The sequence below is a fragment of the Bradysia coprophila genome, unplaced genomic scaffold (genome assembly GCF_014529535.1).
Source record: "Bradysia coprophila strain Holo2 unplaced genomic scaffold, BU_Bcop_v1 contig_70, whole genome shotgun sequence".
Taxonomy (NCBI): domain Eukaryota; kingdom Metazoa; phylum Arthropoda; class Insecta; order Diptera; family Sciaridae; genus Bradysia; species Bradysia coprophila.
This window is the reverse complement of record NW_023503941.1, coordinates 2656223-2675675: the sequence shown is the minus strand read 5'-3', so window position 1 is coordinate 2675675 and position 19453 is coordinate 2656223. Positions and strand designations below refer to the sequence as shown.

At 38.2% G+C, this 19453-nt stretch overlaps 2 protein-coding genes across 2 annotated transcripts in view; both read left to right on the top strand.

The window, feature by feature from the left end:
* Window positions 1-2119: 2119 nt before the first annotated feature.
* On the top strand, window positions 2120-5810 carry LOC119083674 (delta(24)-sterol reductase-like). The gene is made up of 5 exons (XM_037193457.1): window positions 2120-2391; window positions 3085-3735; window positions 4780-4923; window positions 5038-5431; window positions 5611-5810. The coding sequence occupies exons 1-5, from the start codon at window positions 2203-2205 to the stop codon at window positions 5742-5744; spliced, it is 1512 nt and encodes a 503-aa protein (XP_037049352.1). The 5' UTR covers window positions 2120-2202; the 3' UTR covers window positions 5745-5810.
* A 6480-nt stretch (window positions 5811-12290) lies between these two features.
* Window positions 12291-19453, top strand: part of LOC119083657 (chondroitin sulfate N-acetylgalactosaminyltransferase 1) — a 65295-nt gene continuing 58132 nt past the window's right edge. The window contains exon 1 of the mRNA XM_037193432.1: window positions 12291-12865. The gene's annotated coding sequence lies outside the window, so the exon portion shown is untranslated. The remainder of the gene's footprint in view (window positions 12866-19453) is intronic.

Below are 19453 nucleotides of genomic sequence, written 5' to 3'. Positions count from 1 at the left end.
CAGAAATGATCACCCTAACTGATGAATCTAAAGATATCAAAAAAAGAAAAATTGAAAAAAATCAATTTTGTCTATCACACGGAGTATTTTTTTGGTAAGTGGAAATGAAGCCTGTGAGGCTAAAAAGAATTAGTAGTTACCAGGCGTCAACAGTGGTGAAATAAAATATATTACGCCAACGTGAAGTTGTGAATGATTCAAGTTTGATCTCTTTAAATCATATCCCCCCCCCAAAACAACAAGTACTCCATCATTTTCTTTGTAACCGTTTTCTTCCACAAACTATTACTCCCATAGAAGATACGGACGTATCAACTACAACGGAGAGATATATAACGACATAGTATGCTCGATCAGTGTGTGTATGGGCCATATATATCTATAAAACGAACCGATTGTTGGTATTAGTGGCGAAAGCAGAAAGCCCGCACGAACCATGATATGTCTGATGTCCGATTTTGTTATCTTCTTCGTTGATCAGCAAAACATAAGGTAACATAAGGTTACATAAGTAGTTTCCGGATCTAACTACTAACTACCGGGGATGCCTATCAGACGTCTACGATAATATTTCCAAATTTTGTCTTGCTTGTTGCTAAACATTCTTCCCTCAATATAGAGGTGAAACTGAGTGCATTTAAAAACGTTCCACTCATCCTCAGAGTTCTTCTGAGGGATTCTTTTGAAAAACAGCCTACCGAAATCGGACGCATTTTCCAGTGGACTTTTTTATATGTGCCTAGAAAGGACTTCGACCCTAGAACCCAAAACCACTTTCAAAAAAATTCTTCGAAGCTTTTGTGACTGGTGAAAGATGATCAAAAACCGAAAACTTGCACTTTTCTTACCAAAATTTCTCCGGGTACACGAGCCGTACATGGTCTTGTGTGGTGTCATTAGAAAGGTAATCACATGTACTATTGAGCCGAATAGAGACTCATTGGTTTTAAAATTAATCCACACTGAAATATGTGCAGTTGAAGTTTTCAACAGAAAACTTGCACTTTTCTTACCAATATTTCTCCAGTTACACGAACCGTACATGGTGGTGTGGGGTATCATTTGAAAGGTAATTTTATGTGCTTTTGGGCCAAATAGGGTCTTATGGGGTTTGGATGCATATACGATGATATATGGGCACTTAAACATTTCAACTTCTCATATTTCATCGCATATGCATCCAAACCCCATAAGACCCTATTTGGCCCAAAAGCACACAAAATTACCTTTCAAATGATACCCCACACCACCATGTACGGCTCGTGTAACTGGAGAAATATTGGTAAGAAAAGTGCAAGTTTTCGGTTGAAAACTTCAACTGCACATATTTCAGTGTGGATTAATTTTAAAACCAATGAGTCTCTATTCGGCTCAATAGTACATGTGATTACCTTCCTAATGACACCACACAAGACCATGTACGGCTCGTGTACCCGGAGAAATTTTGGTAAGAAAAGTGCAAGTTTTCGGTTTTTGATCACCTTTCACCAGTCACAAAAGCTTCGAAGAATTTTTTTGAAAGTGGTTTTGGGTTCTAGGGTCGAAGTCCTTTCTAGGCACATATAAAAAAGTCCACTGGAAAATGCGTCCGATTTCGGTAGGCTGTTTTTCAAAAGAATCCCTCTCTACAAATCAATGAAAGTATACACCTTACTAAGGGGCCGTACATAAAGTACGTACGCGGTGTACAGGAGTTTTTTGACCCCCTTTTCCCCGTTTCGTACGCTTTTTTCCATATAAAACGGTCAAATTTTAGACACCCCCCTCCCCCCTAAGTGAGTACGTACTTTATGTATGGCCCCTAAGATGAACTCGAGAGTTGTCATGGTGGCGTTGACGTCGTGTAACATTACGGGCGAAACGACAGAAATCTGTTAGCAATGGCTGAGTGCGTTCCATTACTGAAAATGAGGGAAAATGTATATGGAATGAAGGTGGAGCTGTGAGGTTTGAAAAAGTGAAATTGTCCATGGCGAAATCTGTTTGCTATTAGGATCCTAACTTATTCTGGGTGGAAATTCATTAGGTTACAATAAAACGATAACGCTATAAGACCATCAGTGCAGTGTATGGGTATGCAGACACGTTATCGTCAGCTGTGCCATACACGGTCATCAGCTGGTCAGCCGGTCAGTGCTGTTGGTACATTCGCTCTGTAAACATCGGATGATAGAGCGACTGAAATAAATTTCATTTAAAAAAATGTCGACAAAAAGCCGGTCTTTGCTGGAAATAATTTTAATCGATTATCGTTGGGTGTTCGTCTGTTTCTTCCTGCTACCGATATCATTTGTGTACAATCTATTCTACTATGTCCGTAATGTAATCGTTTTTCGGTTGAACACCGCTCCAAAGAAACATGATAGCAAAGTGAAAAAGATTCAGAGCCAGGTGAGGCGATTAAACTGATTTTGATTGGAGTGATAAGTGGAAATAGAAATTATTTTGTTTTGTACTTTGTCTGGCAACAATTGATAATTTTATATCAGTGTGGATGATACGTGTAGGGCCATTCAAGTCATCATTTTGGAGAGTGTCCGAAACACTTGATTTCTGTCAAGTAAACGGAACAAAAATAATTAAATTTTGGCAAAACGGAGAACTTTTTTTGAGTGGAAACCATACTTAAGGACGTATTCATTAGGCCTATGTGACAAAATAGATATGCGAGTCATCTGATTCCTCTTTCTTACAGTGCGGCCTTTTCCATATGGGCCAAATGGGCAAATGCCCGTGGCGCCCGAAGTGGAGCGAATGAAAATGGCGCCCGAGGTCCTTAAAAAAATTTAGCTTTACTAAATTGGCCCCTATTTTTCCAATTGCCCTATGGCGCCCAAAAGCTAAAAGCAGCACTGCTATTTCACCACTATATGTCACACATGCGAAACTTAAAGCTTTTCTCGCCAAAAACTTCTGCCTTTGTCCGTATTCAGCTGAGCTAAATAAGGTGGCAGCACTTGAGAATTAAGGACGTCCTTTGTATATGACTCTTGTCATTCATAACATCATTCGACTTGTCAAGAACATGACTACCGTCTGTACCAACCAACCATATATTGCTTTTGACAAACTTGTTTTTGGCAGGTAAACGACTGGCGGAAGTCTGGCATGAAAACCAAAATGTGTACAGCTCGTCCCGGTTGGCAAACGATGAGCTTTCGCCGACCTTTGTACAAACGACACTTTACCCAAATCGACTGTAATCTCATCGACATTTTGGAGGTGGACCTAAAGCGCGGTGTCATTCGTGTCGAACCCTTGGTGAATATGGGTCAAATATCGGCAACGTTAGCGAAATTAGGTTGGACTATTGCAATTGTGCCGGAACTGGATGATCTTACTGTCGGTGGACTAGTGATGGGAACGGGAATCGAATCATCGTCGCACATTTACGGTTTGTTTCAACATATTTGCGAGTCGTATGAGTTGGTGCTGGCCGACGGCAGTTTGATTACTTGTTCGAAACACGAAAATTCGGATCTATTTTATGCGGTACCTTGGAGTTACGGAACGCTTGGATTCTTAACGGCTGTGGAAATCAAAATTATTCCAGCGACTAAATACATTCGACTAAAGTATGAGCCCGTGCGAGGGATACGAAATTTATGTCGAAAATTTGACGAAGCGTCCAAAAACAAAAGCAATTGCTTCGTTGAGGCGCTGCAGTTTGGATTAGACGAGGCTGTGGTCATGACAGGAGTAAAAGTTAACGATAACGAAGTGGATTATGAAAAGGTTTTTCTTTTATTGAAGTTAGATGACCAGTCGGTGAAATGCATTTCTCATCCACTTTTTCACATGGGCTGAAAATTTTGACAGATGGCTCATACATTTTGTATCAGTTTCATTTCACCGACTGGTTGACTTTACGTAGTAATTACTGAATCATTGACTTTGCGACATGGTGAATAACAAGGTTTTATATGGGGAGGTTACGCCGATCGCCATTTTTCACTGGGGCCGCATCGTAAAAAAGAACATGGCGGCTATCGGTAACTAACTGCATTTCAGTACTCTTCAACTTCAACTGAACTGAAATTGTGCTACAATTTTGTATGAAAATTACAGCAAAGTTGGGTGTATTTTTGCGATGACGGCCCCATCGATTGGTGTAACCTCTTCATATAAAACCTTGGTCAATTACAACAAGGACGACGTAAGTACGAAAATGCAACGTATTCAAAACAGATAGCAGATAATACATTATCGGGTGTATCCGAGTGCAGCGCAATGTTGCTTCAGTGCAGCACCTTCAATTTCAAAAGATTTTCCGCAGTGTTGAATGAACTGGATTTTTCCAACATTTCATTCAACACAATTCATCAATTCTACTGAAATGATTGTGGCTACACCAAGTAAAGTATGAAGAAGCTGCACTGGAGGTCATCCAAAGAGTATTCTGTCGCGTCGCTGGTGAATACCAGTATACTCAACCCAATCAATGGCTAATCCTATAATTGACGCCATATCTTGACGCAGCACTGCTCCTAGCGTGGACACTAAATTGACAATTGTCAAATTTCGAGGCTAGAAGCAGTGATGTTGACCAAGCGCCATTACTTGACAATGCCTAACTTACTTACTACCTTTGCTAACTTACTTTAGAATGAGTAGATACTTTATGTCACGCGAACACTTAGAACATTGCGTCAGGAACGCGAACACTTAAAATGGAAATCTCCGTTTTAAGTCCGTTCGATATTCATTGCCTCCAATTTTGACAGATGGGACGCATCATTCGCCCTTCTAGTGCCATTCATTGACATTTTATTTTTAAAGATAAACGAAATAGGCAAGTGGTACAAGCCATGGTTCTTTGTTCACGTACGCAACATGATGAAATCGAACAAGCAAATAGTTGAATACATCCCGCTAAAAGACTATTTCCACAGACACTCCCGGTCGATATTTTGGGAGTTGCAGGTGATTATTTTTGTGTGAATTTTGTTAATCCGAGGCAATGCCGAGGTCAATAAACGCATGAAAACTCAAACATTTTTACATCTCATCCATTTAACGATTCAATTTGATTTCAAGGACATCGTTCCCTTCGGTAACAACATTTTGTTCCGTTACCTATTCGGATGGTTGATGCCCGTTAAAGTTTCCCTGCTGAAGATAACTCAAACCGCTGCGATCAAGAAACTGTACGAAGAGAATCACATAATTCAAGATATGCTCGTGCCGATCAGTAAAATGGAACAATGTCTGCGCGATATCGATGATGCCGTTCAAGTGTACCCGATCTGGCTGTGTCCGTTCCACTTACCCAACGATCCGGGTATGGTGCATCCGAAAACTGAGACTTCGCAAATGTATGTGGACATTGGCATCTACGGTGTCCCGCAACGTAGATTTGATGCTAAGCCAGTTACGCGCCGGATTGAGAGTCTAGTGGCGGATTGTGATGGTTTTCAAATGTTGTATGCAGGTGAGTGATAAAAACCTCTTCTTGATAAGGTCATGGCAGAACAGAGTATGGCACTATCCGAGGACTGTATACCCCTAGAATATGGCCTCATAGCCTCGGAACGTTCATTCGATGGAATAGAAAGTCAAAATTATTTGTTGACCGATGATGTCTGACCTAGCGGTGATATTTCGTTTCAGATACGTACAGAACGGAAGACGAATTTCGGCAAATGTTTGATCACAGCCTGTACGATAAAATGCGCACAAAATATGACTGTAAATCGGCCTTTCCCGAAGTGTTTGGCAAAGTGAATAAAAATGTTCGAGACTAAGTTAACGGCGTGATTGTAATTTGTCGATTAATCGATTTGTCAATGAAATAAAAAATAATTCGAAGCAAATGCCATCCATGGAATATTTCAGGAATGAGTGGGGCGCCATCTTTTTCCATACAGTGGAAATGTTTTTCAAAATCTCTTGCAATTTTCAAATCCTAATTAACTATCGCAACTGACGTTTTAAATGACTAAGTTGTTAGCAGCAAGACTTTATCTACTGTAATGTCAAAATCACCACAAATTAACCCAATTCTAGTCAAGAGATTCATTATTTTCATGAAAAAAAAACACATCGTCAGCCATAACAATCGGCATCTAGTTCGATAAAATACCTCCAAATCATTCTTGTTTCATAAATAACTATGACAGAACAAGGTTACAACTGAAGCATGTAAAAATATTCAATATAACGGTCTCTTAGGCCGAAGCCGTAAATGAAATACGAGCCAATCATTTATGTGCACTGCTTATAAAATTGTGTAAACTAAATCACCCCAAATTTTTCTCGCCTCTGTGAGAGTCGTTATCATGGGTGTACACCACTTTACCATAAAAATTGTCGTAAAATACCATCGATTTTAGGCAATTGCCGAAGACAATCATGCCCGCACGTTAGTAAGCGGGCGTGACGCAAGTCCACTACCAAAAAAGTTTAATTTTTTTTTGAGGACGGCGGAGCACATTTTTAGCATTTTTTTGACTCCCCCTTGGCTCCAATGGCTCCCAAACTTAGATGTTCAAAATCTAGGCGTCCATACGAGTTCAACGAGCTTCAAAATTGGCCGAGATATTGAATTTAGAAATTCTGGTTCTTCCATATCAGTCAAAAACAATCAAAAGAGTAAAAGTGACGCAGGTCCCTGTGCATACTTCCAAAACAACTGATATCGCTGGAGGTGACGCATTCTCCGCTTGTACGCAAAAACTGTAACAGCAAAAATTTGACCAAAGAAATTCTAGAAACAAAATTTTACCAAAAAAAATTTTGCGTCACAAAGTGGCAGATGATTCGGACGTATTAGGACGTATTCTTGCCTTTTTAAAAAAAAATTCTTAAAAGTACTTTCCTCAACTCTGCCACTTGTGACGCAAAATTTTTTTTGGTAAAATTTTGTTTCTAGAATTTCTTTGGTCAAATTTTTGCTGTTACAGTTTTTGCGTACAAGCGGAGAATGCGTCACCTCCAGCGATATCAGTTGTTTTGGAAGTATGCACAGGGACTTGCGTCACTTTTACTCTTTTGAGTGTTTTTGACTGATATCAGTTCTTTTGGAAGAATTAGTATATTTAAAAAATTTAAAAAATTTAAAAAATTTAAAAAATTTAAAAAATTTAAAAAAATTTAAAAATTTGAAAAAATTTGAAAAATGTGAAAAATTTGAAAAATTTAAAAAATTTTCAAAAATTTTCAAAATTTTAAAAACTTTTCAAAAAATTTAAAAAATTTGAAAAATTTGATAAATTTAAAAAATTTTGAAAATTTTTGAAATTTTTTGAAAAGTTTTTAAAATTTTGAAAATTTTTGAAAATTTTTGAAAATTTTGAAAATTTTTGAAAATTTTGAAAATTTTTGAAAAATTTTTAAATTTTTAAAAATTTTCAAAATTTAAAAAAAAATTAAAATTTTAGCTATATACTAACTATATAGGTCAATATAGCTATATATAGGTCAATATAGCTATATACTAACTATATGTAGGTCAATATAGCTATATATAGGTCAATATAGTCATCTACTAACTATATATAGGTCAATATATCTATATACTAACTATATATAGGTCAATATAGCTATATACTAACTATATATAGGTCAATGTAACTATATATGTCAATATAGCTATATACTAACTATATATAGGTCAATGTAGCTATATACTAACTATATATAAGTCAACATATCTATATATAGGTCAACATAGTCATATACTAACCATATATAGGTCAATATTGCTATATAGTAACTATATATAGGTCAAAATAGCTATATACTAACTATATATAGGTCAATATAGCTATATATAGGTCAATATAACTATATACTAACTATATAGGTCAATATAGCTATGTATAGGTCAATATAGTTATATATAGGTAAATATAGCTATATATAGGTCAGTATAGCTATATATAGGTCAATATAGCTATATACAGGTCAATATAGCTATATATAGGTCAATATAGTTATATATAGGTAAATATAGCTATATATAGGTCAATATAGTTATATATAGGTAAATATAGCTATATATAGGTCAATATAGCTATATATATGTCAATATAGCTATATATAGGTCAATATAGCTATATACTAACTATGTATAGGTCAATATAGCTATATATAGGTCAATATAGCTATATACTAACTATATGTAGGTCAATATAGCTATATACTAACTATATATAGGTCAATATAGCTATATATAGGTCAACATAGCTATATATAGGTAAATATAGGTAAATATAGCTATATATAGGTAAATATAACTGTATATACGTCACGTTGCCCAACATACACCAAAAGTGATCAAATTTTTCCCGCTGCCCAACATACACCAAAAGTAACCAAATTTTTCCCGCTGCCCAACATTCACCGAAAGTGACCAAATTTTTCCCGCTGCGCAACATACACCAAAAGTGACCAAATTTTTCCCGCTGCCCAACATACACCGAAATTGACTAAATTTTTCCAGCTGCCCAACCATACCACACAATTTCCAACAAGAAACACATCCCAAAACAACACACATGGCCATCAATTTCATGTGCCAAAATATACAAAACACACACACACATATACAAATTGGCTTTTATATGGCATTTGTATGGAGACTTTGGGGAGCTCCAGCTCCCAAGATATGGGTTTTTTCCAACTTTTGAAAATTCCATTCTTATTTTTGGGCCATTATTAGCCTATAACCAAAATTTCAGGAAAATCTATAGAAACGTTTAGGAGTTCCTGGATCCTGGAACTAACTAACTAACTAACTAACGTAGGCGATTTCAGTTATCTGAAAATTCGAAATTTTGCTTATTTTCATACAAACATCAATATTTCGAAGTTCAATATGTCGGCCAATTTTGAAGCTGTAGTAACGTGTGATAGCTCGTTGAACTCGTATTGATGCCCAGATTCCAAATATCTAAGTTTGGGGGTTGGAGTTAAGGGGGAGAAGTAAAAAAGTTGTTGTAAATATGCTCCGCCGTCCTCAAAAAAATTTTGTTAAAACATTTTTGGTAGTGGACTTGCATCACGCCCGCTAACTAACGTGCGGGCATGATAAAAATGCAAAATTTCGTTTTTTCAGATAATTGAAATCGCCTATGTTAGTTAGTTAGTTACAGGATCCAGAAACTCCTAAACGTTTCTATAGATTTTCCTGAAATTTTGGTTATAGGCTAATAATGGCCCAAAAATAAGAATGGAATTTTCAAAAGTTGGAAAAAACTCATATCTTGGAAGCTAGGGCTCCCGGAAGTTTCCATACAAATGCCATACAACAGCATGTTTTGTGTGAGTGTATGTGTGTGTGTGTGAACATACAAAATGATGTGTGTTTGGTGATGACGGTTGCAATGGATGGATGTGGTGTGTTGCAATGGTTCTGATGGATCGCATATGTTGATTTTATGAAAAATATCGGTTAGTTGGATTTTACTGTTTCAATTATGTTTTTGGAATTATTTTTGGAACTAAGGAAGATGGAATATTGGTTTTAAAACTTACAAAATATCTGATATCAGTTTCAAAAAATCCTTAAATGGTAAACGTGACGCAAGTCCTCGTGTCTACTTACAAAATGGCTGATATCTCTGAGGGTGACGCATTCTGCGCCTGTACACATATCTTTTATAAACAAAAAATGTACCCAAAAAAATTTTAGAATGAAAATTTTACAAAAAAATGCGTCACAAAGTGGCAGATGTTGAGGAAACAAATGTTGGAAAAATGGTTAAAATAGGGAGAGTACGTCCTTAAAGTAAGTAATTAAAACGGTAGAAAACCGAAACATCTGCCACTTTGTGACGCATTTTTTTGTAAAATTTTCTTTCACAAATTTTTTGGGTAAATTTTTTGTTCATAAAACTTATGCGTACAGGCGGAGAATGCGTCACCCTCAGCGATACCAGCCATTTTGTAAGTAGACACGAGAACTTGCGTCACATTTACCCTTTAAGGGTTTTTTAACTGATTAAAAGTTACTATAACAGAAAATCGTTGTTGCCGAAAACTATAACATTCAGAAAATTAAACGAGCCATCAGAACAGTCGGAGCGTTTGCTGCGACTGAGCCCCGTACAAACCCGTATATCTATTGCGTACGTAACCCTAGTGCGTCTGTCACCCTACTTTGCCCGTAAGCCTATGCGCCGGTTAAAGTAGTTAAAGTAAAATTATTATGTAATGTGTACATCTTAGAAATTGCGCATAGCGCAATTACGAAACCCCGTACGACGTTCCTTTCAAATGAAACAAAAATTTCAAATCGCCCTAAAAATTTTATTTTTTTGAAGGGCCTAATATCGGCCTCAGTCCGAGTACCCAAATTTAAAATTTTTTTCAACAATATTCTATTCGGCCTTTGATTACCTTCCAAATGAAACAAAAATTACGAAAAACGGATGAAATTTACTCGAGTTATATGTAAAATACACATATGGCCCTAGTATCGGCCTTAGTCCAAGGACCCAAATTTAATTTTTTTTCAACAACTTTCTATTCGGCCTTTGATTACCTTCCAAATGAAACAAAAATTACGAAAAACGGATGAAATTTACTCGAGTTATATGTGAAATACACATAGGGCCCTAGTAGTGGCCTTAGTCCAAGGACCCAAATTTAATTTTTTTCAACAACTTTCTATTCGGCGTTCGATTACCTTCCAAATGAAACAAAAATTACGAAAAACGGATGAAATTTGCTCGAGTTGTATGTAAAATACGCATAGGGCCCTAGTAGCGGCCTTAGTCCGAGGACCCAAATTTAATTTTTTTTCAACAACATTCTATTTGGCCTTTGATTACCTTCCAAATGACACAAAAATTACGAAAAACGAATGAAATTTACTCGAGTTCTATGTAAAATACACATAGGGCCCTAGTAGCTTTTCACTTCTAAGGCCCTAACTCACGGTCCACTCACCAAATTTTAAAAAACTTTTTCTTCCTGTAGTACCAAAACCGTCACATTCACTCACCAAATTTAGTACCGAAAGAGCAACATTCTCCCTTACTATTTTCTCTCAATTTTCATTCCCGCTTATGTCATTTTCGATCCTATCTTTATTCTTTCCCAAATGTGTCAAGTTGTTGTATGTACGCGAATGTAATGTTTTTAGTGTTTTGTGACAATGCATTCATAAGGATTGCTTTCAGCATTCATACGGACTGCTTTCGGCATTCATTCGGATGTCTTTCGGCATTCCTACAGATTGCTTATTTTTCGACATTTGTGAGAATACATGCACACGGAACGGACTTCTTTAGGCATTCATATGGATTATCGGCATCAATATGGAATGCTTTTGCACCGGTATGTTGTTCAGTTTTGTTGTTATGTTTTGTTCGGAATGTGACTTTGGTACTCCAGGAAGAAAAATAGTATACATACCAAGGATCAAAAAGGTGTGTTTTAGACCCAGGTGGTGAAAACGTCCTTAGTCTCCGCTCCGCTTCGCGTCGCTCCATCACTGGACGTTTTCACCACCTGGGTCTAAAACACACCTTTTTGATCCTTGGTATGTAACATACTATTTTTTCCTGGATTGGTATTGACAATACCTATCATTTGCCGTGTCATTTACATTTCCATCGTTTATTTTGCCATAAATATCAGACCTTAAATCACTTAGGTGGCCCTAACTCACGAAGGGCCGACCCGAATATGCCCATCTTCGAACTTAGCCTCACTATTTTGACTATCTTTCAGGAAATTTTTTTTTTGAAATCGGATTTGATTTACTCAAGATATCGACGTGACGGACAGACGGACAGACGGCCCAAATTTTTATTGCGGATTCGTCATCTTACCGTCTGCTTCGAATTCCATCAATTACACACGGCATCGTAATCCTATAAGCCCCTTTGTACTTCGTACGGGGCTAAAAACGATTCAATGTTTTTGAACGACATTCAACAGGGCTGGTACAAAAATAAAAAATGTTCTAAGCAGCGACAATAAAAATTGTTCTAAGTTACACCCCTGTGTCGTTATTTACGTAAATATCGCAGCGAATACAAAATGCATTTCGACACGTGTCTGGTATATAATTGCAACGCGAGAGTGTACATATATACATGTACAGGAAAGAGTTACGCAAAACAAATCTGCAATCTTGAATGAAAGTTTTGATTTTAGAACACATGCCAATGCGACACCTGCGCAACAGACAAACGGCAAAAAAAATTCTCTCGCACTCTTTGCACCACATTTCATCAGAGCTTTTTCGGAGCTTTCAAGGAACAGGACATGCGCTTTGCTTCGCTTGAATGGAAACATGAACTCTCAACGATTTCCTCGTCTCTACAATGCATCTGATGTTCGGAAGCATAGCTTTGTGTGTGCATCGAGTGTCGCGATATTTTCTGTATATTAACCGTTGCCAAATGCTATAATGCAGTCAGTTACTTGAGAGTTACGAAGCTACGAAGACGTTGCGTGTGCGGACGGTTCCAGGGAAGTTTGTAGTCGTTTTCAAGTGTCAAGAAAAAATGGTGCAGCGTAAGCACAAAAACTTTTTGAACTTTTAAATTTATGCTGAGGTGTTGTGTGTTACATAATTACGGAAATCGAGATTGGTGTGGTGAATGTTCGTCTCATCCGATTTGCAAGTAAAGTTTCGTTGTTTATCTGGCGATTTTATTTTGTGATTGTTTCGTGTTCGGAGCGAGTGTTTTGCAAGGAAGAGAAAATCATTGAATGTGTGACACAGAAAATAGAAAATTGGAAAATGTGATTGTGCCGTTTGTGGTTCGCATAACACGATTTTACAAGGTCAATGGGTGCTAAAAATTAAGTGGAATGAGAGCTACTGTGAATGTGCCACAAACTTAATCGAAATTAACTGAGCACGGGTTTCATTCCAATGACAAATGGATTTTTGTTCGAGAAAGTCGTAAGTTCAGTTTTGATTGTCACTCTAATCACTTCTCCGCTTAAATTCACTTGACGGAATTGTTCAAACGAGTTTGGGGAGAAAATGTTTTCTGGTCCTTCTGTACAACACAATTACACCATGACATCGTCCTAGAAAAGACGAACGAGGAACGTTCTCAAGCCTGGCAATTTTCATAATTCAGTTAGTAATGTTTGCTGAGGCATAATTAGCACAATGTAAGAAGCTTTGAATGCGATACTTACCTGACGGGCCTGACACTATCCATGCTATTCTTCATTTTTTAAATGCCGCTATTCATTTAGGGTCCACCCCTACTTACCGAATACCTAAAGCCAATAGATGGTGTAGGGAATAGGGAAGATAATTGTAACTGTGTCTCTGCAAAGCCAGAACTGACACCTGACCATTTGGTGGACGTTCGAATCCAAATTTGATGCGTTATGTCTTAAAATAGAAACGACACTAGCCATACCGGGGGTTGGACTGGGAATAGGTGATACGGCCTTGAGTAGATTGGAATAGTCATCTACACATATAAGTACGAGGCATATCAATTCTTATGAGGCCAAGACCTTTTGAAGGGACCGTCAAGCTTCTTTGGAAGTCAATTTACCCCTCGATGATTACACGGCTTCTAGTTTGAGGATTAAATGAAACAAAAAAAAATCGAAAGTTTGAAGACAGCCTGATGAGGTTTCCCCGAGAGTTTCCCGATCCTGAAATTGTCCTATAGTTAATACTCGTCACGCGTGTCAACGACTCTTCACGACTGTCAACTACTCGTCACGCGTGACAACTACTCGTCTCGAAAACTAATTCGATTTATCTACGAATATGGCTCAGGCTTAACAGTAGATGCGAGGAAACAGGAAAAGTAGAAAAATTTGCAGTTTTGCTTGCTACTGTTGCACAACCCTGATTCTCTTAAAAATTAAGTTTTTGGGATTCCTATCGTTAATACTTTTCGTTTGACATATGACACACGATTTTTGAGCGAAAACATCCAGAGATATGCTTGACGAACTAGAGAAAAACAGGAAAAACAAAACAAAAACACTGCTCCGGGAACTTGACCCCAAACTTCCGTGGTTGTATTGAAGGACTTCCCGTTGAGTCAAGACAACATTTTTCCGCTAGAAAAATCTTAGGTGGGCATACGCAAAACAGAGGTAAACAACGTAAAAGTCATAAATTGTATTTAATGTCTGGTCTCTAAACAGTCGGCGTATTTGCCTGGTTTCCGTCATGTCAAATGAGTCAAATGAAAGTATGAACAGTATCAAGCAAAACTGCATATTTTCCTACTTCTCCTACTTTCCCGCATCTCACTGTGGCCTGATGAGAGACTGACCTGCAGATTTCATGGAATTTGTATTAGTAAGCCTTTTGCACCAAAATCAAAGGCCTACACATGCATTCAGGTCCCTCGTCAAATCGACTGCTCTTGCCTCGTTAACTTTACACTGCCGTGCTTTGTTGCAAAGACCTTAACCTAGCACGAATTAAAGATCTTGGACACATAAATACTTGACATTACAATACGTGCAACATAGCGAAACTAAATTTCAAACACCACCGAAACACCCATGCTTCCTCCTGCATAAAAAACACGTACCGAACGCAATGAAAGTGTAAAACAGGTATGGTCTATTGTCCGCCCGGAGGACATAAAAATTTGATTTTCGTACTTAAACGCACTCATTTTCATATTATTTTGACATAAAATGTGACTGCGTTTAAGACGAATTCGGCGATCGACCATACCTGTTCAAGACTTTCATTGACCGAACGAGCTAACCTTAATCTATCATCTACAATTAGTGCCTCACTAGTAGTGCGCTGATCCTATACATTTCATTAAAATGAATTTCCATTTGAAAAATGAATAGCGACCGACTGAGTTGACTATAATTGTCTGTTTTGATGATTAATTGTAAAATGTGGCAAGCAATAACAAGAACTCCCCATAAACAATTTAATGTCAAAACAATGTTCCAACACAAGAGAGAATTTTCCAAAGTAAACGGAAACATTATGGATGGAAAGCGAACGTGTTGGGAAAAAGGTGGGCAATTTATCAAAATCACTAAATGCAAATGCGAACCAGAAAAAGTCGGCACAATTTTCTCAATCGATAACAATGAATGGTTGGACGCGACTAGAGTTGTAGTAAGTCATTGGAGGCCGTTCGTTTAACTGACAGTAAATTGAAATTGGTTTTTTTAACGATTGATGGTGGCCCGGATATGGACACGTTGTCATTTCGATCCACATTTAGAATGTATGACGACTGGGACGTCGTTTCGACTGATAGAATAATATCTTTAGATTAACGAGATTACCCACCCGAAGGCATAACATCTCGTCCTCTCTAAGAGGAGTAGATTGAGATACGCTCAATCAGCGCGTCAAATGACTACCTTTATATGCCGGTGTTTCATGCACCAGCATAGCCAAAGGTGGGGCAAGGGCCTATCACAACCCTTACTGCAATTCACCCGGGAGCAGTACCCCAGCGTATTAAACGCACTTGAACCACAGCCACCACGTTTCAGCCAAGGATAGGCTCCTCAACCATAGTTGGGACCAGGAGGATAGTGCAATCCTGGTGGGCTCCCAACACCCGTGGTACCGATTTAACCCTCGGGTAGGGTAGGTGGTATCGAAGACCACTTCGGATGGAAGCATGAACTTCCAGCTCCGATCGACTAGCTCGAATTGCGCGGAGTCGCCACTCTCCGAGAGACAGTCTGGAATTGGCCTTAGCCGTTCAACCAGCTGAACTCATCCTGCGCCGGTCATTCACCCCACAATCAACCACATTCAAGACAATTCACGGATCCTCGTCCCCTCTCATCAACCTCGACCTCCTGCCGAATAGCGATACCGCAAACTGATTCAACTTTTCAAACGCTCCAATCTCGCTGAGTGCCCCGCTAACGTCAAGCGATCCGTTACGAATGAGTAACCCACAACCATTCAGATCACGAAGATCCTCGTAGAGCGGGCACTCCCCGAGTAGGTGCTTGACGTCCTCGTTAGGTGCTCCACACATGCATACCGGCGTATTTGACAGACATACCACGTTTGTGCAGAAAACCATTCATGCTACCGTGTCCCGTTAATACATAACCAAGACACAGTCCAAAGGCCATCCACTCATTCTCACGAACAAATCGGACACTCGAAATAAACTCATGAGTGAGGCGTTCCTTTTCCGAGACATCCCACCTGCCCTGCCACACATCCAGCAACCTCTCCGTCAACAGTTCGACTGATAGAAAGGGATATTTTCAATGACAGCTGGCTTTTTATGATAGAATTCAATACAGACCCAGTCGTTATATTAGCATTTATCTGGAATGTAGCCGAAAGAACGATATTATCGTCCAGAAAACGATGTTATCGTCCACATGACGATATTATCGTTTTTTGAACGATAATATCGTTCCTGACGATATTGACCGTGCAGAAAAGTCGCCTCGCCGAAAAACTGCTTCATTGGGCCTTCGAACTTCACACACCCCGATAATTTTAACTAAAGTTGTCAAAAATACTTTTTCAAACTTGTTAGCGGCTCCCTATATCAATTATGAACATAGGACAAGTAGACAAAATCCAGTTTCCGTTCAAGAAGTGGCCATTCACTTTTCCACACAATAAAATATTGTTCGATGGGCTTCACAATCAATATTACGCGCTGAAGCAGCTGGATGAATTAATTCTCAAAAGAAATCCATATTCAGTGAACTGTGAAAGCATATCGATAATTATAGATTTTGTCCATGAAAATATTATGGAAATTATACCGGAGTAGACAGCATCGACAGGCACACAAAATTTTCATGCTTTCGTCGACTGAATTTATTTCCTCTCCACATTATGTAAACGAATGGGAATATTCGCGCACAGCCCCATCACAGTAAATAGCACAAGTTATGTCGTTTCAATACTGATGGTGATGAATAAAAATGTTACAAACGTCGTTCGGCATCGTCAGCAAAATCGATGTGTTTTTCTTATTTTAGTTGAGACCGTTTTTTCCCTCTGTAGAAGTGGAAAATCCTCATCATAAAAACATAGGACGACAAAGAGATGAATGATAAGTGGGTTATCTCCTCTTAGTAGTTTTGTAATAAAACCACTCGGAGAATGATGGCTTTGGAGGGATTAGAACATTATTTTGTTATTATTTGGGTTCTGTTGAATCCGTTGGATCATTTTCATTTGATATGCCGTTATTGCACACAGTTTTAATTGGTGTGTTGGTGTATGATACGAGAAAGTCTTTAGCTGGACTCTGCTTCTATGTCAAGCCAAACTACAAGTTTCAACTCTTTAGTGGCAACGCCATGCACCAGCACCATATGCTATTATTCACAAAATTGTGATGGAGATAATGTATAGAATGTTGTCGGTATTTTTTCGTCTGACGAGGCGGAGAGGAATATGACGGTGAAAATTCCGGAAATATCTCGACGAAATGCCTGAAAATTCGTGAAGAGGCATCGGTACTTAGCTAAAATTGTAGCCTACATTTGTGTGTCTTCATTTTTGATGTTTCATCAGAATACTTTTAAGAAAATGTACGAAAAAACGCCCAAATGTATGCTTTTCAGCAAAGCGCCGCTGTCTCTTAACTGTGACGTAAACATGAATTTTACTTGCGAGAGACAAAATGGTGAGTAGATCTCTACCAAAGGAGAAAGGAGTGAATTGAACAGCTTCGCTTCGTCCCCTTCTTTATCCGCCGAGTAAAGTGAAGAGTTTTTCCTTGGTTCACTTCTAGGACAAAATGCTCAGAAGAAGAAACCAAAACTCCTAAGCTACAACGGACGCCCTCCTCAAACATGCGAAACTTGTTCACATTGGGACGCAAACGAAGAAATAAGTTGGTATGTTGACAGCGCCAAAACGAAGTTTGCCTGCCAGAGAGAGTATTCACGCTATAAGTCCACTAAAATTTTAAATATTTACAACTGACATTTAGACAAAATAACGCTGACGTCATATAATAAAGTATAGTTTTCACTTAAAAAGAGCACTCCGTTTAGCCTCTGTCTACATGACAGTTGTAAAATAGAACAAAAGAACTGTCACGCAAACGGAATGGAAATTGAATTTATCAAAGTTCTGAAAGAACAGGTTAAGACAACCGCGAAGGCGGGTGACATCAAATTTTATAAACAGACAGTACGAGAAGTCAACTTAAAGAAAATATTTTTCTGGAAAATTCAGAATTTTATTTTTGTTAAGTTCCAATTTACATATAAACTTCGCAGCCATTGACGCAATTGTGTGTCACCGCCTTCGTGATCAACTCAGAGTTGTCGTAAGCATAGTTTCCACTTAAAAAGAGCACTCCGTTTAGCCTCCGTTTACATGACAGTTGTAAAATAGAACAAAGGAACTGTCACGTAAACCGGAGTAAAAAATTGAAATAAATTGAATTTCCACTCCGTTTGCGTGACAGTTCCTTTGTTCTATTTTACAAATGTCATGTAAACGGAGGCTGAACGGAGTGCTCTTTTTTAGTGAAAACTATACTTAAATGTCAAAAACTAAACGTTATAATGACCTGCTATGCTGTATATTTTGAAATTGAAGGTGCACTTACGGCGTCAATAAATGATGGAATTTGTTTATGTACTGTCCGTTTGACAAGAGGATCGCCACGGTTCAGCAGGGGGTTTTGAACATTTGTTTTTTTTTTACACGTTGGCACACGTGCTCTTGTCAGATTCAAGATTCTTTTTACGAAGGTTACGCTGATTATACTTTGTGAAAAAGGCCAATACCTTGCAAATATGTCACATCTTGGACAGAATTTGACACTGCAATATCTGCAACATGAAAAAACTAAATGTTCGAAACCCCCTGAAACCCCGTGCTTCCACCTACGTAATATACACAAACTAGGTGAGCCAATCTTAATTTATTGCACAACGAAAACAAGACATCTATCTGGATCGTAGTCATCACTTTTGGTATACCAAAGTGCCCTAACTTTGGACACATGTATCGAAATGTTTTGGGTACTTAATCAATCAATTCAAAACAAATCTCAATTTGCCAACTGAAAAACAACCAATAAGGGATGATGAAGTCACCGACCGAAAATAATCAGAGACCGAACATAAATTAATTTATAAAAAGTCCTTTGGGCCGTGATGATGCTATACAACTGGAATGAAGCAAGTGCACAGAGTTCGTTATGTTCGGAAGAAAGATGAAAAGCATGAAAAGCATTGCTTGTATGGACTGGACATGTTGTTTAGGAATGTTAGCAGTGACTATGGGTGTTGGAAAGGGAAGAAGAGTTTCGCAACTTTGTTATGCGACTGAAAATTTTGTTTTAATTCCGAACAATTGGAAACTGGAACTTTTATTCTGAAATTGAGAGGTTTTTCGTGTGGATGCATTTACGAGCACAGTATAATGTGTTCCCAACGAACGGGAAATAATTCGAGTATTTGACTGGCCATGAAGCGGAAAATCATGGTAAAAAGAACAAAAAAACTGACAAAAACAAAAGTTTCCATTTCGCCTCCGGATTATAATAATACCTGCCAATTTACCTGCGAT